We start from the raw sequence: 18572 nt of genomic DNA, 5'->3' as shown, positions 1-18572 counted from the left end.
TGTGCCAGAAAGTTTCCAGAGGCCTAGTGTGTACTAACAGCAAACATGGGCGTGCGTTCACTGACATCTCCTGCAGCTGGTACAACCTCAGTAGTTTACTTTCCCACAGTCTCAGAGTCAGCCAGTAGCAGGTTCACCTATTTGAGTTTCAGATTATTGCATTGATTGCCTCAGAACATGGCTCACAGAATAGAGTGAAAGGCACTACACTTTACTGCCATTATTTCTTAGGATTATTCAATCTCTTTAGCCTAATTGTGCACATCAGGTAAATTTCAGATCTGAAATATTTCCCCAAATCAGATGGTTTTCATCATTTCATTCTGGAAATTGATTTCTCATGCCTTCATATCAAGCATACAGAACTTCTAGAAGGTACTTTCAGTTCAACCTGCGATGCAGAGAGAAGAGGGTACTTAGAACGACGGGAATGGAGACGCCTTGCTTTCTGCTGACAGAGTTAACATCTGATGCCCTGTACCCAGTGAAAGGAGAATTTCTCAAAGGATAATTTTTTTGTAAAGATTTAATTTTTTTTTTGAAAGGCAGAGAGAGAGAGAGGTCTTCCATCTGCTGGTTCACTCCCTAGATGGCTGCAATGGCCAGAGCTGGGCATATCTGAAGCCAGGAGCCAGGAGCCTCCTCCAGTTCTCCCACGTGGGTACAGGGGCCCAAGGACTTGGGCCATCGTCTGCTGCTTTCCTAGGCCATAGCAGAGAGCTGGATAGAAGAGGAGCAGCAGGGACTCAAACTAGCGCCCATATGGGATGCCAGCACTGCAAGCAGCGGCTTTACCCTTGACGCCACAGCACTGGCTCCCAAAGGATAATTTTGAGAGATAACTACAGAAATGCTATGAAGCTTCAACCCTTAGAACACAAACTTACGCTCAAGAATTTTAAAAACATACAGTTTATATTCAAAGGTAAAGCCATTTTCGTTTATATCAAAGTAATACAAAGATCCATAAAACAATGTATGAAATTCTGTTAGAAAATATTTTTCTGGGGCAGGCATGTAGCCTAATGGTTAAAATCCTGGCCAGCACCATGGCTCAATAGGCTAATCCTCCAACTGTGGCGCTGGCACACCGGGTTCTAGTCCCAGTCGGGGTGCCGGATTCTTTCCCGGTTGCCCCTCTTCCAGGCCAGCTCTCTGCTGTGGCCCGGGAGTGCAGTGGAGGATGGCCCAAGTCCTTGGGCCCTGCATCCACATGGGAGACCAGGAGAAGCACCTGGCTCCTGGCTTCGGATCAGTGCGATGTGCTGGCTGCAGTGCGCCGGCCGCGGCCATTGAGGGGTGAACCAACGGAAAAGGAAGACCTTTCTCTCTGTCTCTCTCTCTCTCTCACTGTCCACTCAGCCTGTCAAAAAAAAAAAAAAAAATCCTGAATAAGATGCCTGCCTCCTACATCAGAGTAACCGGTTTTAATACCTGACTCTGACTCCTGACTCCAGCTTCCTGCTAATGCAGGACCTGGGAGGTAACACTGATAGCTCAAGTAATTAGGTTCCTGCCATCAGTCTGGGGCACCTGGATTGAGTTCCTGGCTCTGGACTTTTGGCCCTGGCCCGTTGCCACCCATTGCAGGCATTTGGGGGTGTGAACCAGTGTTTAGGAGCTCTTTCTCTCTCTCTCTTTCTAGCTCTCAAATAAATAAATTTTAAAATATATTTTTCTGACTATAAGCTACAATTTTTTTTAAGGTTTATTTATTTGAAAGGCAGAATTAAGGAGAGAGAGGGAGAGACAGAAAAATCTTCTTCCTATTGGTTCGTTCCCCAAATGGTAGCAACAGCTGGGCTGGATCAGTCCTAAGCCAGGGACCAGGAACTCCATCCAGGTCTTCCATGTGAGTGGCAGGGACTCGAATTCTTGATCCATTGTCTGCTGCTTCCCAGGCACATTCGTGGGGAGCTGTATTGGAAGCAGAGCAGCTGGGACTTGAACTGGCACTCCAGATACAGGATGCCTGCATGAACAAAGCTTTAAAAGGAGAGGACAGTCATGCACATGGAAACCTGGGCGCTATAGCCTGTTGCTCCTGGCCGACAACCATGTACAGCGTGTGAGTGTACAGAACACTGTAGGCAACAGTAACACACTGGGAAGTATTTCTGCATCTAGATGTATCTGACCATGAAAAGGTAGAATAAAAGCGAACTATAAAGGATAAAAAATGAAACACCTGTTTAGGGCACGTGGCATGAAGGGAGCTTGCATGCCTGGATGCTGCTCTGCAGGAGTCAGTAAGTGTGAGAAGCGTGAAGGCCTAGGACATTACTGTGCAGGACTGTAGACTTTATGTACAGCTATGCCCAGGCTACACTAAATTTATTAAAGATTTTTATTTACTAATAAATTATCTCTAGCTTACTGTAACTTTTATATAATTTGTAAAGATTAGTAAAAAGGATTTATCTTATTTGAAAGGGAGAGTTGACATGCCCTCTCCACTGGACCATTCCTTCCTTGGAGTGTATCTCAATAAACTTCCCCTTTACTATCCTTAAAAAAAAAAAGGTGTGGGGGGGATGAGAGTTACAGAGAGAGGGAGAGATAGAGAGAGCTTCCATCCACTGGTTCACTCCCTAAATGGCCAGCTATGGCTGGGCTTGAGCTAGATTGAAGCCAGGAGCCTAGAACTCCATCCAGGTGCAAGGACCCAAGCAGTTGGATCATCTGCTGCTTTTCCAAGCAGATTAACAGAGACATGGATTAGAAGCGGAGCAGAAGGTGCTGGCGCTGTGGTGTAGTGGGCAGAGCTGCCACCTGCAGTGCTGGCATCCCATATAGGTGCTTGTTTGAGTCCCAGCTGCTCCACTTTCAATCCAGCTCTCTGCTATGGCCTGGGAAAACCGTGCAAGATGGCCTGAGTCCTTGGACCCCTGCACCCATTTGGAGGGCCTGGAGGAAGCTCCTGGCTCCTGGCTTCAGATCAGCTCAGCTCAGGCCATTGTGGCCACCTGGGGAGCAAACCAGTGGATAGAAGACCTCTCTGTCTCTGCTTCTGCCTCTCTATAACTCTGCCTTTCCAATAAATAAATAAATCTTAAAAAAAAAAAAAAAGTGGAGCAGTGACTCCAACTCACACCTATGCTGGCATCACAGACAGCCAGCTGTGCACAATGACAACCCCAATTTCTAGTATTTTTAAGGTTTTGATTCTTTTGTAATAATACTTAGCCTAAAACACATTGTTCAGCTATACAAAAATATTTTTCTTTATGTTTTTTTTTTATTTGTAAAGTTTTAAATTATATTTAGAAACTATTTTGGTAAAACCCAAAATACAGACATCAGCCTTGGCCTACACAGTCAGGAGTATCAATATTGTCTTCTAGCAGCACTGCTTATGCCACCGGAAGGTATTAGGACAGGAGTAATCGCACACATGGAGCTGCCATCCCCTATGAGAACCATCTCTCTTCTGCATGCATCTGGTGATGTCTGCCCAGGCTCTCCTGAGGAGATGTCACCCTTCTCACTGCACATCCATGGCGGCGTGCGTGGTTTGCTGCTTTTTCCATCATAGACGAGGTTGTAAGCAGAGAGTCCATCGTGAGCCTTCCTCTCCATTAATGGAAACTTGTCCGTGTTGGGGGCCGTGTTTTTCCGTTTCCTGAGGAGCGTGTTGCGCTCTGAAGACACGTCTACTAAACCCTTCCCTGTGCATTTCCTTGGGGTTCTCTCTCTTTTCCGCCTCCTGCAGTTTCCCTTTTCCTCGCCTCTTCTTCAGCTACGCATTCCTGTTCCAGCTCCAACAACTCTTCCTCGTGAGTGTATTCCAAAAGACTACCTCGAGGAGCTCCTCAATGTCATGTTCATCCACACCCAGGGGAAAGGGTTTTGCCATCTCAGACACAACCTTGTGCATGTCTACAGCCTCCTCGTTCTTGGCAAATCCTTAGTAGTCATGGGCGCATCTCTCGGCTATCTGCTTCCAGCTGCCATTCACAAACTGCTCATGACATCACCCCAAGCCCAGCAAGGTTCTTGATACAACAGCAGGTAGTGCAGTCCTTACAGAATGGCATCAGTGTCTTCTCAGTGCCCGTCTGTCTCAGTTGCAGCAATAGCTCGGGCTTCTCATAGCCTTCTCATAGCCTTAAAACTGCTATGTGGCCGGCGCCGCGGCTCACTAGGCTAATCCTCTGCCTTGCGGCGCCGGCACACCGGGTTCTAGTCCCGGTTGGGGTGCCGGATTCTGTCCCGGTTGCCCCTCTTCCAGGCCAGCTCTCTGCTGTGGCCCGGGAGTACAGTGGAGGATGGCCCAAGTGCTTGGGCCCTGCACCCCATGGGAGACCAGGATAAGTACCTGGCTCCTGCCTTTGGATCAGCGTGGTACGCCGGCCATTGGAGGGTGAACCAATGGCAAAAGGAAGACCTTTCTCTCTGTCTCTCTCTCTCACTGTCCACTCTGCCTGTCAAAAAAAAAAAAAAACCTGCTATGTTGCTATGTTTCTAATCTATTGGTTGCTCAAAGAGGTGGTGACTGGGGGAAGAAATACGCTGACATGGGATAAGACCACCAATAAAAGGAGGACGGGCAGGAGCATCATCAACAAGAAGCAGAATCTCGACAGCTCTGTTATTCTCCAGACAGTGCTGCTCCATTCAGGGGAACGTCTTGGAACAGGCACTGGGTCCTCCAGGACTTCTTTTTGCTTCTTCCTTCCTCCCTTCCTCCCTTCCTCTCTCCCTCTCTCTCTCTTTAAGATTTATTTATTTTATTGAAGGGCAGAGTTAGAGAGAGAGAGGAACAGAGAGAGACTGAGAGGTCTTCCATCCACTGGTTCACTCCCCAGATGACTGCAATGGCCAGAGCTGAACCAATTTTTCAAAGCCAGGAGCTTCTTCTGGGTGTCCCACTTGGGTGCAGGGACCCAAGAGCTTGGGCCATCATCTGCTGCCCTCCCAAGTGCATTAGCAGGGAGCTGGATCGGAAGTGCAGCAGCCAGGACTTGAACCGGTGGGATGCCAGCGCTGCAGGCCAGGGCTTTAACCCACTGCGCTGCTGCACTACAGTGCCGGCCCCTTCTTGTTGCTTCTTCAGTCCTCTGGCAGTGTGTGGTGTTGAAGGGCCTCAAGGCTCTGGGGTTCTCACTGTGGCAGATCATATAGGCATCCACGTGTAGTCTGCAGCACTGCTCCCCCCCAACCCCCGATTGTAATACTGCCCTTAAAAGCCTTGAAACCGGGCAGTGATGTGACGTCCTGGGGACCCGAGTCCTTTCAGGCACCCACTTCCAGATAGCAGGGATTTCATCCGTATTGAAGATTTGCTCTGGCAAGTAATTTTCCTCTAAAATCAACTTATCTAGACTTTCCAAATAGTCTTCGGCTGCCTTCACATCAGCGCTTGCCGGCTCACCACTCTCCTTTCACATTATGTAGTGAATAATGATTCTTGAGGCACACGGACCACCCATGTTAGCATTACACTCAGCATCACAGCGGGGCCCAGGCACTGGCTTTCAACAAGGCAGACAAATGTTTGCTTTGGCTGGGATCATCGTGGTGCAGAGAGAGAGCGAGCGCGCCACACTTCTGTGTCTGGCCTTCCGTGTAGGCTGTTAGCTGTTTCTCCACATCTGATATGGGCCCTTCTCATATTTTCGTTCGTCTTGTTGCCTTCGGTGAAACACATCCTTTGACAGCTCCTGACACTTCGTTCCCGTTCTTCAAGGTCACAGCAATGCTGGAATGGGACATGCCTGACTGGTGGTAAAAAATTGCCCAATTTGCACCTGCACAGTCCTTAATCACTTTTGTTTCCAGATCAGTCACTCTACGTGGCCTCTTATTGGCAACACTGGCAGAAGATTTTGTGTGCTTAGGGGCATATCATTTTGTTGATGAGAAACACATGAGATTAAATCAGGTGCAAGAGAAAATATAGGATCAAGTGGTGCCATAAACCCAAGAAGTCGGAGGCTTGTGCGGGTGGAGCACATAACATCGTTTTACAATAAGTTTCTTTTTAATATAAGGAGTATACCCTAAAATAACTATAAAAAGAATAGACAACCCATAGAGGGGTAACACAGTCATTTATTATCATTACCCCATATTATGTCCTCTGTGTAACTGTGCCAGGTATGCTTTTCTACGGCTGGCAGTGTGGTAGATGCGTTCACACCCGTATCACCATAAACACCGGAGGACTGTGTTGCACCTGCCATGTTGTGACAGTTCTGATGTCACTAGATGATAGGGATGTTCAGTTCCACTATAATCTTACGGGACCGTGTCGAATACATGCTCTTTGACTGCAGTGTCACAGTGCAGTGCGTGCGTGGGCAAGTATTTCCTTTCCCAGTGCGGCTTTATCTCTCTGTTGATAAGGCTGTTTGTTCAGATGAACCCAGTTCTCTTCCCAACACTTGGAAAGAGGCTTTGCCAAAATATTTGTGATTTTTATTTGGCAAATATAGTTCTGTGTATATAGTAATAAAATTGGATTTTGGCTTTTTGGTGGTTCATAAAACAAAGTGACTTGATACAGTTTCCCAAAAATGCCACATTAAGGAGCAGATCTTAGATTAATGGGAATTGCTTATTGCAGATTCTCTGTCAGGTCCAGTTGGAAAACGCAGCCTTTCTGTTTGCCAACAAATAGAAATTCTTAAAACGCCATATGTTTTACTGACTTAAACTATGTGCTAATATGCTAGAGGTTTGGTAAACATTCAGAGTCAACTCTTGATTTTTATTTCAGTTCTCTATCTTTGTAGCCTGCATCAATTTTTAAATTTCTACTTGTGGGGCCAGCACCATGGCTCACTAGGTTAATCCTCCGTCTGTGGCACCAGCACCCCGGGTTCTAGTCCCAGTCGGGGCGCCAGATTCTGTCCCGGTTGCCCCTCTTCCAGGCCAGCTCTCTGCTGTGGCCCGGGAGTGCAGTGGAGGATGGCCCAAGTGCTTGGGCCCTGCACCCGCATGGGAGACCAGCAGGAGGCACCTGGCTCCTGGCTTTGGATTGGTGCAGTGCATCGGCTGTAGCGGCCATTTAGGGGGTGAACCAACGGAAGGAAGACTTTTCTCTCTGTCTCTCTCTCTCTCTGTCTATAACTCTACCTGTCAAATAAATAGGAAAAAAAAATTTTTAAAAAGTTCTACTTGTGTCTGTTTTAAACAGCAGGTTAGCGAGTGCATGTTCTGACCTAAGAAGTCTCCTCAGTTGCATAGGCCAAGCACTAACAGCACTCTGACGCACGGTAGTCACCAAAATTAAGTTGCTGTTCTTGGTTCATTTTTTTCAATCTTAGCAAATGCAAAATGTTATATCCTTTTTGAAAAAGAAAATCAAAGCCAAAGGCTTCTTTTATCTTTTATTATGGTTAAAGGAATCTTTTAGCAGCCTTTGCATTTCAAAAAGCAAAGTTTGAACTTTTGCCAATCAAGTGTTTGATTTCAGTTCTCATTTTTTTTATCTTATTTATTAAGCTCTATTTAGCAACTCAAAGAGTAAGGTTTTACATGCAAATTTCCTGGGAAGTGTGCTTCTTAAGATTATTCTTAATGCTAACACACATTTTCTTCCATGATCTTTGAAAACACAAAAGGGGATGTTCAAAATGTTCATGGAAACTGCATATACCCCAAAAATTAGGCATGGGTTTCAAAATCCTTTTGCATTAAAAAAAAGCCATCTTTTAATTGCATTTTTCCACATACCTTTTGGAGTACTCTCACGTAATTTGGATGTTCTCAAATTAAATATGTGTATCAACCACAGTTTTTACATACCCTTTTACTCCAAGTTGTTGATATGATTTTCTCTTCTTTATTACTCATATCTAACTTAAATTCTGTCGTTTAAACCTCCAAACTTGCTCTTTCCTAAGCAGCTGTTAACCATGTCACATTGACAACACATGTTAATCACATTTCACTCCCCAAGCTCCACTAAAAAGACAGAAGTATGCAGAAAGTATTATCCACAGGGGCTGGCCTTGTGGCTCAGTGAGCTAGGCTGCTGCCTGCAATGCTGGCAACCCGTGTCGGCTGCTCCACTTCTTCCTCCTCCTCTTCCTCCTCCTTCACCTCCTCTTCCTCCTCCTTCACCTCCTCTTCCTCCTCCTCTTCCTCCTCCTCTTCCTCCTCCTCTTCCTCCTCCTCTTCCTTATTTATTTATTTATTTGTTTGTTTATTTATATATGTGAAAGGCAGAGTTACAGAGAAGCAGAGGCAGAAAGAGAGACAGAGAAGTCTTCCTACTGCTGGTTCACTCCCCACGTGGCCACAATGGCCAGAGCTGCACTGATCCGGAGCCAGGAGCTTCTTCTGGGTCTCCCACATGGTTATAGAGCCCAAGGACTTGGGCCACCTTGCACGGTTTTCCCAGGCCATAGCAGACAGCTAGATGGGAAGTGGAGCAGCCGGGACTCTAACCAGTACCCATATGGGATGCTGGCACTGCAGGCGCCTGCTTTATCCACTACACCACAGTGCCAGCCCCTACAATTTTAGAGTAACAATCCAGTCCTTATATAGTATGGCCTAGTGTTTCCCAAATAGCCAGAGTGAGCCAGTACCCTGCCTCTTACTCCAGCAGTGGCCATGCACAGTGATCTGAACTCACTGTGGTGGCTAAAAATGAACTCCATCTCCCCCAGTGCATCACAAGCAGCTGTTATTCTCAAATGCACCAGCCAGCTATAGGTGGCAATGCCCAGGTCTTATACCATCACTGCATCTTTTTTTTTTTCCCTGGCTCCCCAGGGAGTTAGGGGTGAAGGCTCCTATAGATTGAGATTGGGGCTGAGAGGTGCGTGATCAGCTCATGTCCAAGTTCCTGCTTGGTCAGTTGTGCTTGTGACTTTCCTTTGATTGGTCAGTGATGCTGTGCTCTTTAGGAAGTTTATGATGACCAAGTGGGCTCCAGCTGATAGAAGGTTTATGTAAAGGTGACATTCTGCCTGGATCTGGAATCTCCTACACAACCCACCCCAGGACAATACTGGCCATCAAGGTTCTTATCTGTTGGAGAAGCAGATGACTCTGTGATTAGAACCTTGTAAGGCCAGTTGGATAACTGCCTTGAGTCAGTGATCTCCTTTAGATAAAGACAGGCACAGGCACTTCCGGCTCATGAAGACAGACAAAAGGCTGGGTCCTGCTTTTACATTATAGGGGTTCAGTTTCACTGTGTGTGCAGGTGTTTTAACTGCTAGACCAAAGGCCAATCTCAAATCAGTTAATGTAAGGGACTTGAGTGTTCTTGGATTTTGGTAGCTGAGGCAAGTGCTGAAGGCAGTTCTGTAGATATGAAGGAAAACTATATATAGAAAACATTTCACAGGAAGCATGTGGAGGATTGAAGTCTGTAGTCAAAGTTAGGGCCTAACGTTTCCTAAAGGTGGGAAGGACAGGTATTGAGCAGCTGCCATCCCAGCTGCCTTGAAAGGACTCCTGACCCACCTGGGCCCAAGAACAAAACAGTGAACTCAAGATTCAGGTCCCAAAACAAGAAGATTAATTAAAATCAGCATAGAGGCCAGCTCCGCGGCTCACTAGGCTAATCCTCCGCCTGTGGCACCAGCACCCCAGGTTCTAGTCCCAGTTGGGGCACCGGATTCTGTCCCGGTTGCTCCTCTTCCAGGCCAGCTCTCTGCTGTGGCCAGGGAGTGCAGTGGAGGATGGCCCAAGTACTTGGGCCCTGCACCCGCATGGGAGACCAGGAGGAAGCACCTGGCTCCTAGCTTCGGATCGGTGCAGCGCCGGCCATAGTGGCCATTTAGGGGGTGAACCAATGGTAAAGGAAGACCTTTCTCTCTGTCTCTCTCTCTCACTGTCTAACTCTGCCTGTCAATAAATAAATAAATAAATAAAATCAGCATAGAAATACTGAACGCAGCCTGCCACACTCCTCCTCAATGGCCACCAACCAACCCCTCAGACTAAGAGGAGGAGGAACAGGCATTTGGTGCAGAGGGTCAGATACTGCTTAGGCCACCCACAGCCCATATTGGAGTTTCTGGGGTTCAAGTGTCAGCTCCTCTCCAGAGCCCAGCTTTCTGCTAATGTGCCTGGGAGGCAGCAGACAGTGGCTCAAGTGTTGAGTCCCTGCCACCCACATGGAGACCTGGACGGAGTTCCTGGCTCCTGGCTTTGACCTGACCCAGCCTCAACTGTTGCAGGCATTTGCAGACTGAGCCAATGACTCAAAGATTCTCATTTCTCTGTCTCTCCCTGCCTCTCTCCCTCTCTCCCTCCCTCCCTCCCTCAATGAACTTGAGAGTTTGGGATAAATACTTTTGAATATTTCTTTTTCCCTAAAACTATACACAATGAACTTTTGATATACAAATGAAAGAGAACAGCAGGGGTCAATCTCTTATCTTATCTATCTCTTATCTTCTTTCCATTAGTCATTTCCTGAGACTGTTCTCTGTGTTAACAACTTGTCTTCTTGATAAAAGTTCTGCTTTGGCTAATAGTTGGGCCCAAACTACTTAGAATGATTTCTTTCTCTCTCCCTTTCTTCCTTCCTTTCTTCTTTCCTTTTTTCTTTCTCTCTCTTTCTTTCCTCTTTTTTAGGATGATCTCTACTCATTTAACTATTAGCTGAGTATTTTTCCTATTCTTTATCGACATCTGTCAGGAAGCTGGAACAGTAATTCATCGGTTGCTGTATTGACTCTAAGTTCCCATTTTCTGCCTGTAACAGTCAACCATCATTCAGGAGAGTTTGGTTGAGACTGAAGGGAGGGGATAGGATTTGGAGGATGACCTGGAAAAGAAAACTTTACAGCCTGTCTTTAGTCCACCTGCCATTTGCATGATTCTTAGAAAGGTTAAATAAAATGAAATTAAAAGGTTTCCAGAATGACATTAAAGAAGAGAAATAAGTTAAAACAGTAAAATGCTTTGTGCCATCTGGCTGCCTCCTATGCCTAGAGAGGGGGGTGAACATGAACTTGTTCCAGCCTTCATAGACGGTTGGCACCAGAGCCTGATTGTGAAGAATCCCAAAATTATGAGCCTGGCTGACCACCCCAGTTCACTCTCTGCCCAAAACTGCTTGAACATGCCCTGATCAACAGTGCTGCACAGCTTTCCTGCCAGTTTCATAATATCTACTACACAGGGCTGGTGATGCGCACAGTGAGTTAAGTCACCACTAGCGATGCCGGCATCCCATGTCAGAGAACAGGTTCAAGTCCAGGCTGCTCTGCTTCTGATCCAGCTCCCTGCTAAGGTGTCTGGGAAGGCAGTGGAGGGTAGCCCATATCCTTGGGCCCCTGCCATGCATGTGGGAGACCCAGATGGAATTTCAGGCTCCTGGCTTCAATCCGGCACAGCCCTGCTTTTTGGGGAGCCTTTTGGGAGTGAACCAGCAGATGTAAGACCTTTCTGCCTCTCCCTCTGTCCCTTTGCCTTTCAAATAAATAAGTATTTTAAAAAAAATATCTACTAGCCCTTTTTTTCCCTTTAAGCACCGGTGCCAATAGTGTGCACTCCTTTGCTCTGCTGCCCCCAGCTCCCTGGTACAGCAGACGCCATGCGTTTCAGAGACCTAACAAGGCCCACCGGCTTGCAGGTGCTCAACGATTACCTGGTGGCAAGAGCTGCACCGAGGGGTATGTGCCAGCCCAAGCAGATGTGGCAGTGCTCCAAGCTGACCCTGGGCCAGGGCCTGCTGACTTGTGTCATGCCCTACGTTGGCATAATCACGTCAAGTCTCAGGAGAAGGAGAAGGCCAGCCTCCCAGGAGGGAGAAAAACTCTGGGCAAGTAAGGCCCTGCAGATGTGGAAGTGGAGCCGCGGACAGTCAAGATGATGATGACATTGACCTCATCGGAGCTGATGGGGAGGAGGAAAGTGCAAAGGTTAAGGGAAGACTTGCATGGTGTAAGTCAAGGAAAGCCAAAAACCTGCACTCACGGTCAAGCCTTCCATTTACTGGAAGTGAAACCTTGCAGTGATGAAGCAGATACGGCAAAATTGGAGGAGTGTGGCAGAAGCATTCAAGCATTTTCATATAAGGTATAAGGTAGGGGTGTTGTTTTATACCCTTACGCGTGGAAATCCAGTTTTCCCAGCACCATTTGTTGAAGAGACTGTCCTTGCTCCAGGGATTGGTTTTAGCTCCTTGGTCAAATATAAGTTGGTTGTAGATGCTTGAATTGATTTCTGGAATTTCTACTCTTTTTCACTGGTCTATCCATCTGTTTTTATACCAGTGCCAGGCTGTTTCGATTATAACTGCCTTGTAATATGTCTTGAGATGCCTCTGGCTTTGTTTTTGTCATATAAGATTGCTTTAGCTATTCAAGGTCTCCTGTGTTTCCATATGAATTTCAGCATCATTTTTTCTAGATATGAGAAGAATGTCTTTGGTATTTTGTTTGGTATTGCATTAAATCAATAGATTGCTTTTGGAAGAATGGACATTTTGAGGATATTGATTCTTCCAATCCATGAACATGGAGGATTTTTCCATTGTTTTGTATCTTCCCTTTTTCTTTTAAAACTTATTTATTTATTTGAAAGAGTTACACAGAAAGAGGAGAGGCAGAGAGAGAGAGAAAGAGAGAGGGAGAGAGAGGTCTTCCATCTGCTGGTTCACTCTGCAATCAGCTGCAAAGGCCGGAGTTGTGCCAATCTGCAGCCAGGAACCAGGAGCTTCTTCCGGATCTCCCACATGGGTGCAGGGGCCCAAGGACTTTGGCCATCTTCTACTGCTTTCCCAGGCCATAGCAGAGAGTTGGATTGGAAGAAGAGCAGCCGGGACTAGAACTGGCACCCATATGGGATGCCAGCATTTCAGGCCAGGGCATTAACCCACTGCACTACAGCGCCGGCCCCCTGTTTTGTATCTTCTTCTATTTCTTTCTTTAATGTTTTATAATTGTCATCATAGAGATCTTTGACATCCTTGGTTAAATTTATTCCAATGTATTTGATTTTTTTTGTAGCTAATGTGAATGGAATCAATCTTAGAAGTTCTTTTCCAGCCATGCCATTGTCTGTGTATACAAAGGCTGTTGATTTTTGTGTATTGATTTTGTATTCAGCTACTTACCAAACTCTTCTATGAGTTACAATAGTCTTTTGGTTGAGTTCTTTGGATCCCTTATATATAGAATCATGTCATTTGCAAAGAGGGATAGTTTGACTTCCTCATTCCCAATTTGAATCCCTTTGATTTCTTTTTCTTGTCTAATGGCTCTGGCTAAAATAGCAATGGTGAGAGTGGACATTCTTGTCTGGTTCCAGATCTTAGTGGGAATACTTACAACTTTTCCCCATTCAATAGGACGGTGGCCATGGATTTGTCATAAATTGATTATGTTGAGGAATGTTCCTCTGTACCCAGTTTGCTTGGAGTTTTCATCATGAAATGCAGTTGTATTTTAACAAATGATTTCTCTGCATCTATTGAGATAATCATGTTTTTTCTCAGCACTTTGTTAATGTGATATATCACATTGATTTGGGAATGTCAAACCATCCTTGCATACCAAGGATAAATCCCACTTGGTCTGGGTGGATGATCTTTCTGATGTGTTGTTGGATTCAATTGGCCAGAATTTTGTTGAGGATTTTTGCATCTATGTTCATCAGGAAAATTGGTCTATAGTTCTTGTGCTCTGTTGTATCTTTTTCAGGTTTAGGAATTAAAGTGATGCTGGTTTTAGTGAAAGAATTTAGGGGGATTCCCTCCCTTTCAATTGTTTTGAATAACTTGAGAAGAGGTGGAGTTAGTTCTTCTTTAAATGTCTGGGAGAATTCAGCAGTGAAGCCATCTGGTCCTAGGCTTTTCATTATTGGGAGAGTATTTATTACTAAATCAATTTCCATCTTGGTAATGGGTCTGTTAAGGTTTTCTATGTCTTCATGACTCAATTTAGGTAGGTTGTATGTGTCCAAAAATCTATCCAATTCTTCTGGCTTTCACAGTTTGTTGGCATACAGCTCTTTATAGTGGTTTCCAATGATTCTTTTTATTTGTGTGCTGTCTATTGTTACATTTCTTTTTCATCTCTAATTTTATTGATTTGGGTCTTCTCTCTCCTTTTTTTTGGTTAGTTGGGCCAATGGTGTGTCAATTTTGTTTATTTTTTTCAAAAAAGCAGCTTTTCATTTTGCTGATCTTTTATATTGTTTTTGATTCAATTTTGTTGATTTCTTCTCTAATTTTATTTCTTTTCTACTAGTTTTAGGTTTGGTTTGCTATTGTTTTTCTAGATACTTGAGATGCACTGATAGCTCATTTATTTGGTGCCTTTCTAATTTCTTGATTTAGGCACCAATTCCTATAAACTTTACTCTTAACACTACTTTTGATATATCCCGTAAGTTTTGATACGTTGTGTTGTCATTTTCATTTGTTTCCTGAAATTTTTTGATTTCTCTTTAGATTTCTTCTGTGACCGACTGTTCATTCAGGAGCATGTTGTTCAGTCTCCATGTGTTTGCATATGCTCTAGAGCTTCCTGAGTTGCTGATTTCCAGCTGCATTGCATTGTGGTCCATAAGAAGCATGGTATGGGCCAGTGCCGCGGCTCACTTGGCTAATCTTCCACCTGTGGCGCCAGCACCCCAGGTTCTAGTCCCAGTTGGGGCACCAGATTCTGTCCTGGTTGCTCCTCTTCCAGGCCAGCTCTCTGCTGTGGCCCAGGAAGGCAGTGGAAGATGGCCCAAGTGCTTGGGCCCTGCACCCGCATGGGAGACCAGGAGGAAGCACCTGGCTCCTGGCTTTGGGTCGGCACAGTGTGCCAGCTGTAGCGGCCATTTGGGGGGTGAACCAATGTGTCGCTCCCCCTCTTCGTGGAGGAACGACACAGGACCCTGCGCTGTTCTTTCGTCTGCTCGGCCCTTCCCGGGTTTGCTGCTGGTTCTTCCCGGGTTGGCTACCATCCCTTCCACCTCCATGGAAGGGCGGTTCCCCCTGCCACTTTCCCCACTTCCGCGGGGGAGCAGCACACCGCCAGCCGGCTCTCTCGGGGGCTGCACAGGTGTTCCCCTTAGATGTTCCTGTTAGATGTTCCTGGTGCATGTTGTCTCTCTCCTCCTTTATAGTCCTCTTCCACCAATCCCAACTCTGCTACCCACACGCTGAGTACGCTGCTCTCCTCCAATCAGGAGCAAGATCAGCTCCTGCAGCTCAGTCAATCAAGTTGGCGAGAGGCAGCTGCATTGAAGTTGTTGCTCCCTTCTCAGCGCCATATTGTGGGAGAGCAGATGCATAGAATAAGTCTTAATTCCAGTAACTTAGTCTAGTCCGAGTTGCTCCCCACACCAATGGAAAAGGAAAACCTTTCTCTCTGCCTCTCTCTCTGTGTCTAACTCTGCCTGTCCAAAAAAAAAAAAAAAAAGCATGGTATGATTCTGATTTTTTTAAATTTACTGAGACTTGTTTTATGGCCTATCATGTGGTCTGTCCTAGAGAAGGTTCCATGCAGAGGTGAGAAGAATGCATATTCTGCAACTGTAGGATGAAAAGTTCTGTAGATATCTGTTAGGTCCATTTGGTCTATAGTGTCGATTAATTCTGCTGTTTCCTTGCTGGTTTTCTGTCTGGTTGATCTCTCCATTGCTGAAAATAGGGTGGTAAAGTCCCATATTACTACTGTAATATTCTTTTTTTTTTTTTTTTTGCAAGTGTAGAAATTTATTTGAACCAACATTTTCACTATAATGGAAATTATTCTTCAACATTGATCCAAGCTCCCACATCTGAAGGTTAGGGGAAATATTGCACTTTGCATTTTCTAGCACTTCTCATACACACAAAAGGTTTTAAAAACATTTTGCTAGTTTTGTTTTACACACACTCTCCCAAATTCATGCACACACTCATTCCAAACCAATGTTAGGTTATCCCCAAAAAGGGGAAAAACTCCAAAAAATCATAACCTTAAAATTGCACTCAAGTTCTGTAAAGAAAAAAAATATAATAAATTGTCTTATACAAATTTCAGAACATCTGAGTGCTTGCCAAAAGAGGTGGTTATTACTCGTCCTCATTTTCATTCTCCTGGCCAGAGCCTTCTGATCTGTCACCCTCCAACCGGTCTGCTCGGATATGATTCAGTGAAGCCAACATCCTTAACATGAAAGGGGCTGGAACTGTAATGGTATTTCTAGTCTCTTCCAGCATGAGTTCATTTCGAGTTATAACTTCATCAGCAAGTTTTCGGTTAAAAATCTCTTCTAGTGGTGACCAGATCTTTATGTCATAATCTATGCCAGACGAGGCTAGAATTGGGTCGAAGGGATGTGGCTGCAGGCAGTTTACCACGTGGTTATCGGCTTCCAGAAGCATCAAGTGCTCGGCAGTGTGCCGATCCCAGATGAAGATATGGCCACAGTCAGAGCCGCTCATGACGAAGTTAGCACCCCAGAAACTGGCTTCTTTTATCATTGTCCTGGAGTTGCGATGGCCTTTATAAACCATCTTTGCTAGTGGCCTTCTAATGTTCAAAGTATCCAATTCTTCCATTTCTTTCCTTTCTTTTCTCCGTCTGAAGAACTCCTGAATGTGGGCAACAGCAGAGCGTCTATCACCAGGTCCTGCTCGATACCTTGCACCTGGGATCAGGACTGGGTCATCATCACTATCATCTGTGTCCTGAAGAGCAGCATCCCTGGCTGATGTTTCCTCATGAGCTGAAGGCTCGATGGCTTCTGTTTGGGCCTGAGGCTCAGCATTGGTGTTATTTGGATTGGAAATACTCTCAGTGCTAGTCTGATCTGAAGTTTCTGGTTCCTTGCCTTTTGCAGACAAAGAGGATTCTTCTGGAACCTCACAGGGGCTATCAAGATTGAGGTTATTCCTTTCTCCTGAGTTGGAATCCAATGGCTCAGCTGTAAATGTATCTGATTGTGCTTTATCTGTACTGTTCTCATCTAGGTTTTCTGCAGATGTGCCTTCTTGACTTTTTGTCACATGTTCTGTTGATTCTTCAAAAGTTGTATCATTATCGCCTTCTGGTGATGGCCCTGAGCTCTGTGGGGCCAGGGATTCCTCCTGACCCTCAGATTTGCAATGGCTCCCATTTCCTCTAGAACTGGAGGCTGTACTGCTCCATTCATCTGTAAAGTTCAGTTTTATTGTGCTTGTAGTTGTTCCTTCTGTGCTGTAGTGCAAACTTAAAACTGGTTCACCTGTCCCTGGTTTGGGGCTCAGCTTTTCATTATTGTTATCAGACTGATGATGTGCATGGTGCCCAGAAGCCTCAGCAGACTGCCTCTGTTCACTGTCTGGAGATGATAACAAAGAAGTAGAATGAGGGCTTTCTGTGGAAGATGAGGTTAAGTGAGCTGGAGCTGATACCGTAGAAGATGTAGATGGCTGAAGCAACTGATCAGAAGGAGCATCTACATCCATTGCAGTTTCACCCACTTCCAAATCAGGACTTGATGGGACAGTAGGAACAGCTGAAACATCTGACTGACTTGTTCCACCTCTGGGTCGAGATCTTCCTCGTCCTCTACTACTCTGTGCAACTTCACTTGCTTCTTCAAACCATCTTGATAACATGTCAGACATTCTCTGCATCAATGACACGTTGGGACTTCATTCTCCATCTCATTCTCGTTCACTCTCAGGCCTTGCTCTGGGTCCAGTATCTGACCAATCACCATGAAGTCTCAAACGCTTAACTGGCGGTTGTCGTAACTCTTCTCTTCTCTCTTCTGCAGAAGGAGTCTTAAGTTCTCGCGCTGTGTCATCTTTTGGGTCAAAAAGGTATATGTAATCTGAAGAGTAACTAACGAGAATCTCTTGGCCATCTTCACTGTAACAAAGAGATGTCACTCTGCAGGATTTATTATTAAGATGGGAAGGAATAAAACGGGCAACCATTCCAGTAGTTCCTCGCCCTGCATAATTCCCTGTAGCTCTTGTGCCCAGCATTCGACGATCATATATTCGTACTGAGCTATCAGAACAACCTACAGCAAGATAATATGGTATTGGTGGACAAATAGCTACAGAGGTGGCAGCATGGTGACAGTTAATCAAAATGTCATCTTTGCAATCTTCTTTTGTGCAGCTAGTTTTGATGCGTGTATCAAACCACCTAACAGTTCCATCTTCACCACAAGATAGAAAAGTATAAGGGTCATTTGGTACAGTCATAATCTCATAAGTAGTTCCATAATGGCACGTAAATTGGCATTGTCTATTACTTTCTGCATCTTGCTCAACATTGGTGTAAAATATTACTCCATCTCCAGATCAGGATACAATCTGCTTATCATTTGTGCACGGTAAGAACTTTGCACTAAATATATTTGCTCGATGCCCTGAACGAATTGTTGTCAAAACCTTTCTGCTATAAGGATTACTAATTACTAACTTGGTGTCATCTGAGCCAGATAAAATATATTCTCCAGTGTCATTCCAACAGATTGTATTAACACAGCCATCATGCACATTTAGAGTTGCTTCAAGTTTTAATCTTTGGATAAATTCTCTTCTTCCCAGGTAGCGGCTCCGCAGCCGGGACGGGTCCTCCAGCCCGAGGGACCTTTTCCTCACGTCCCACAACAGGTGTGGGCAGGAGCCGCCCCGAGACATGGCTCTGCCGGGGCCGGGGTTGAAGGGGAGACCA

General features: G+C 45.3%; 1 protein-coding gene, 1 long non-coding RNA gene and 1 pseudogene across 5 annotated transcripts in view; 2 read left to right on the top strand and 1 right to left on the bottom strand.

The window, feature by feature from the left end:
• The window catches only part of LOC108178106 (uncharacterized), a 139117-nt gene that overhangs the window by 24861 nt on the left and 95684 nt on the right, over nucleotides 1-18572 (top strand). The gene's annotated exons all lie outside the window — the stretch shown is intronic.
• On the top strand, nucleotides 11510-12000 carry LOC100341707 (elongation factor 1-beta pseudogene; annotated as a pseudogene).
• Nucleotides 15595-17512, bottom strand: LOC100352944 (DDB1- and CUL4-associated factor 6). Its single transcript, XM_008267590.5, has one exon. It carries the CDS (start codon nucleotides 17504-17506, stop codon nucleotides 15968-15970), a length of 1539 nt encoding a protein of 512 aa, XP_008265812.3. The 5' UTR covers nucleotides 17507-17512; the 3' UTR covers nucleotides 15595-15967.

The sequence above is a fragment of the Oryctolagus cuniculus genome, chromosome 8 (genome assembly GCF_051225735.1).
Source record: "Oryctolagus cuniculus isolate XC-2025 breed Fujian yellow rabbit chromosome 8, ASM5122573v1, whole genome shotgun sequence".
Classification (NCBI taxonomy): Eukaryota; Metazoa; Chordata; class Mammalia; order Lagomorpha; family Leporidae; genus Oryctolagus; species Oryctolagus cuniculus.
The sequence above is the reverse complement of the archived record's forward strand: the minus strand, read 5'-3'. Positions and strand labels throughout refer to the sequence as shown.

Excerpts from the sequence above, each read along its gene's own strand:
- LOC100352944 (XM_008267590.5), bottom strand. The coding sequence starts at position 17,506 with ATGTCTGACATGTTATCAAGATGGTTTGAAGAAGCAAGTGAAGTTGCA.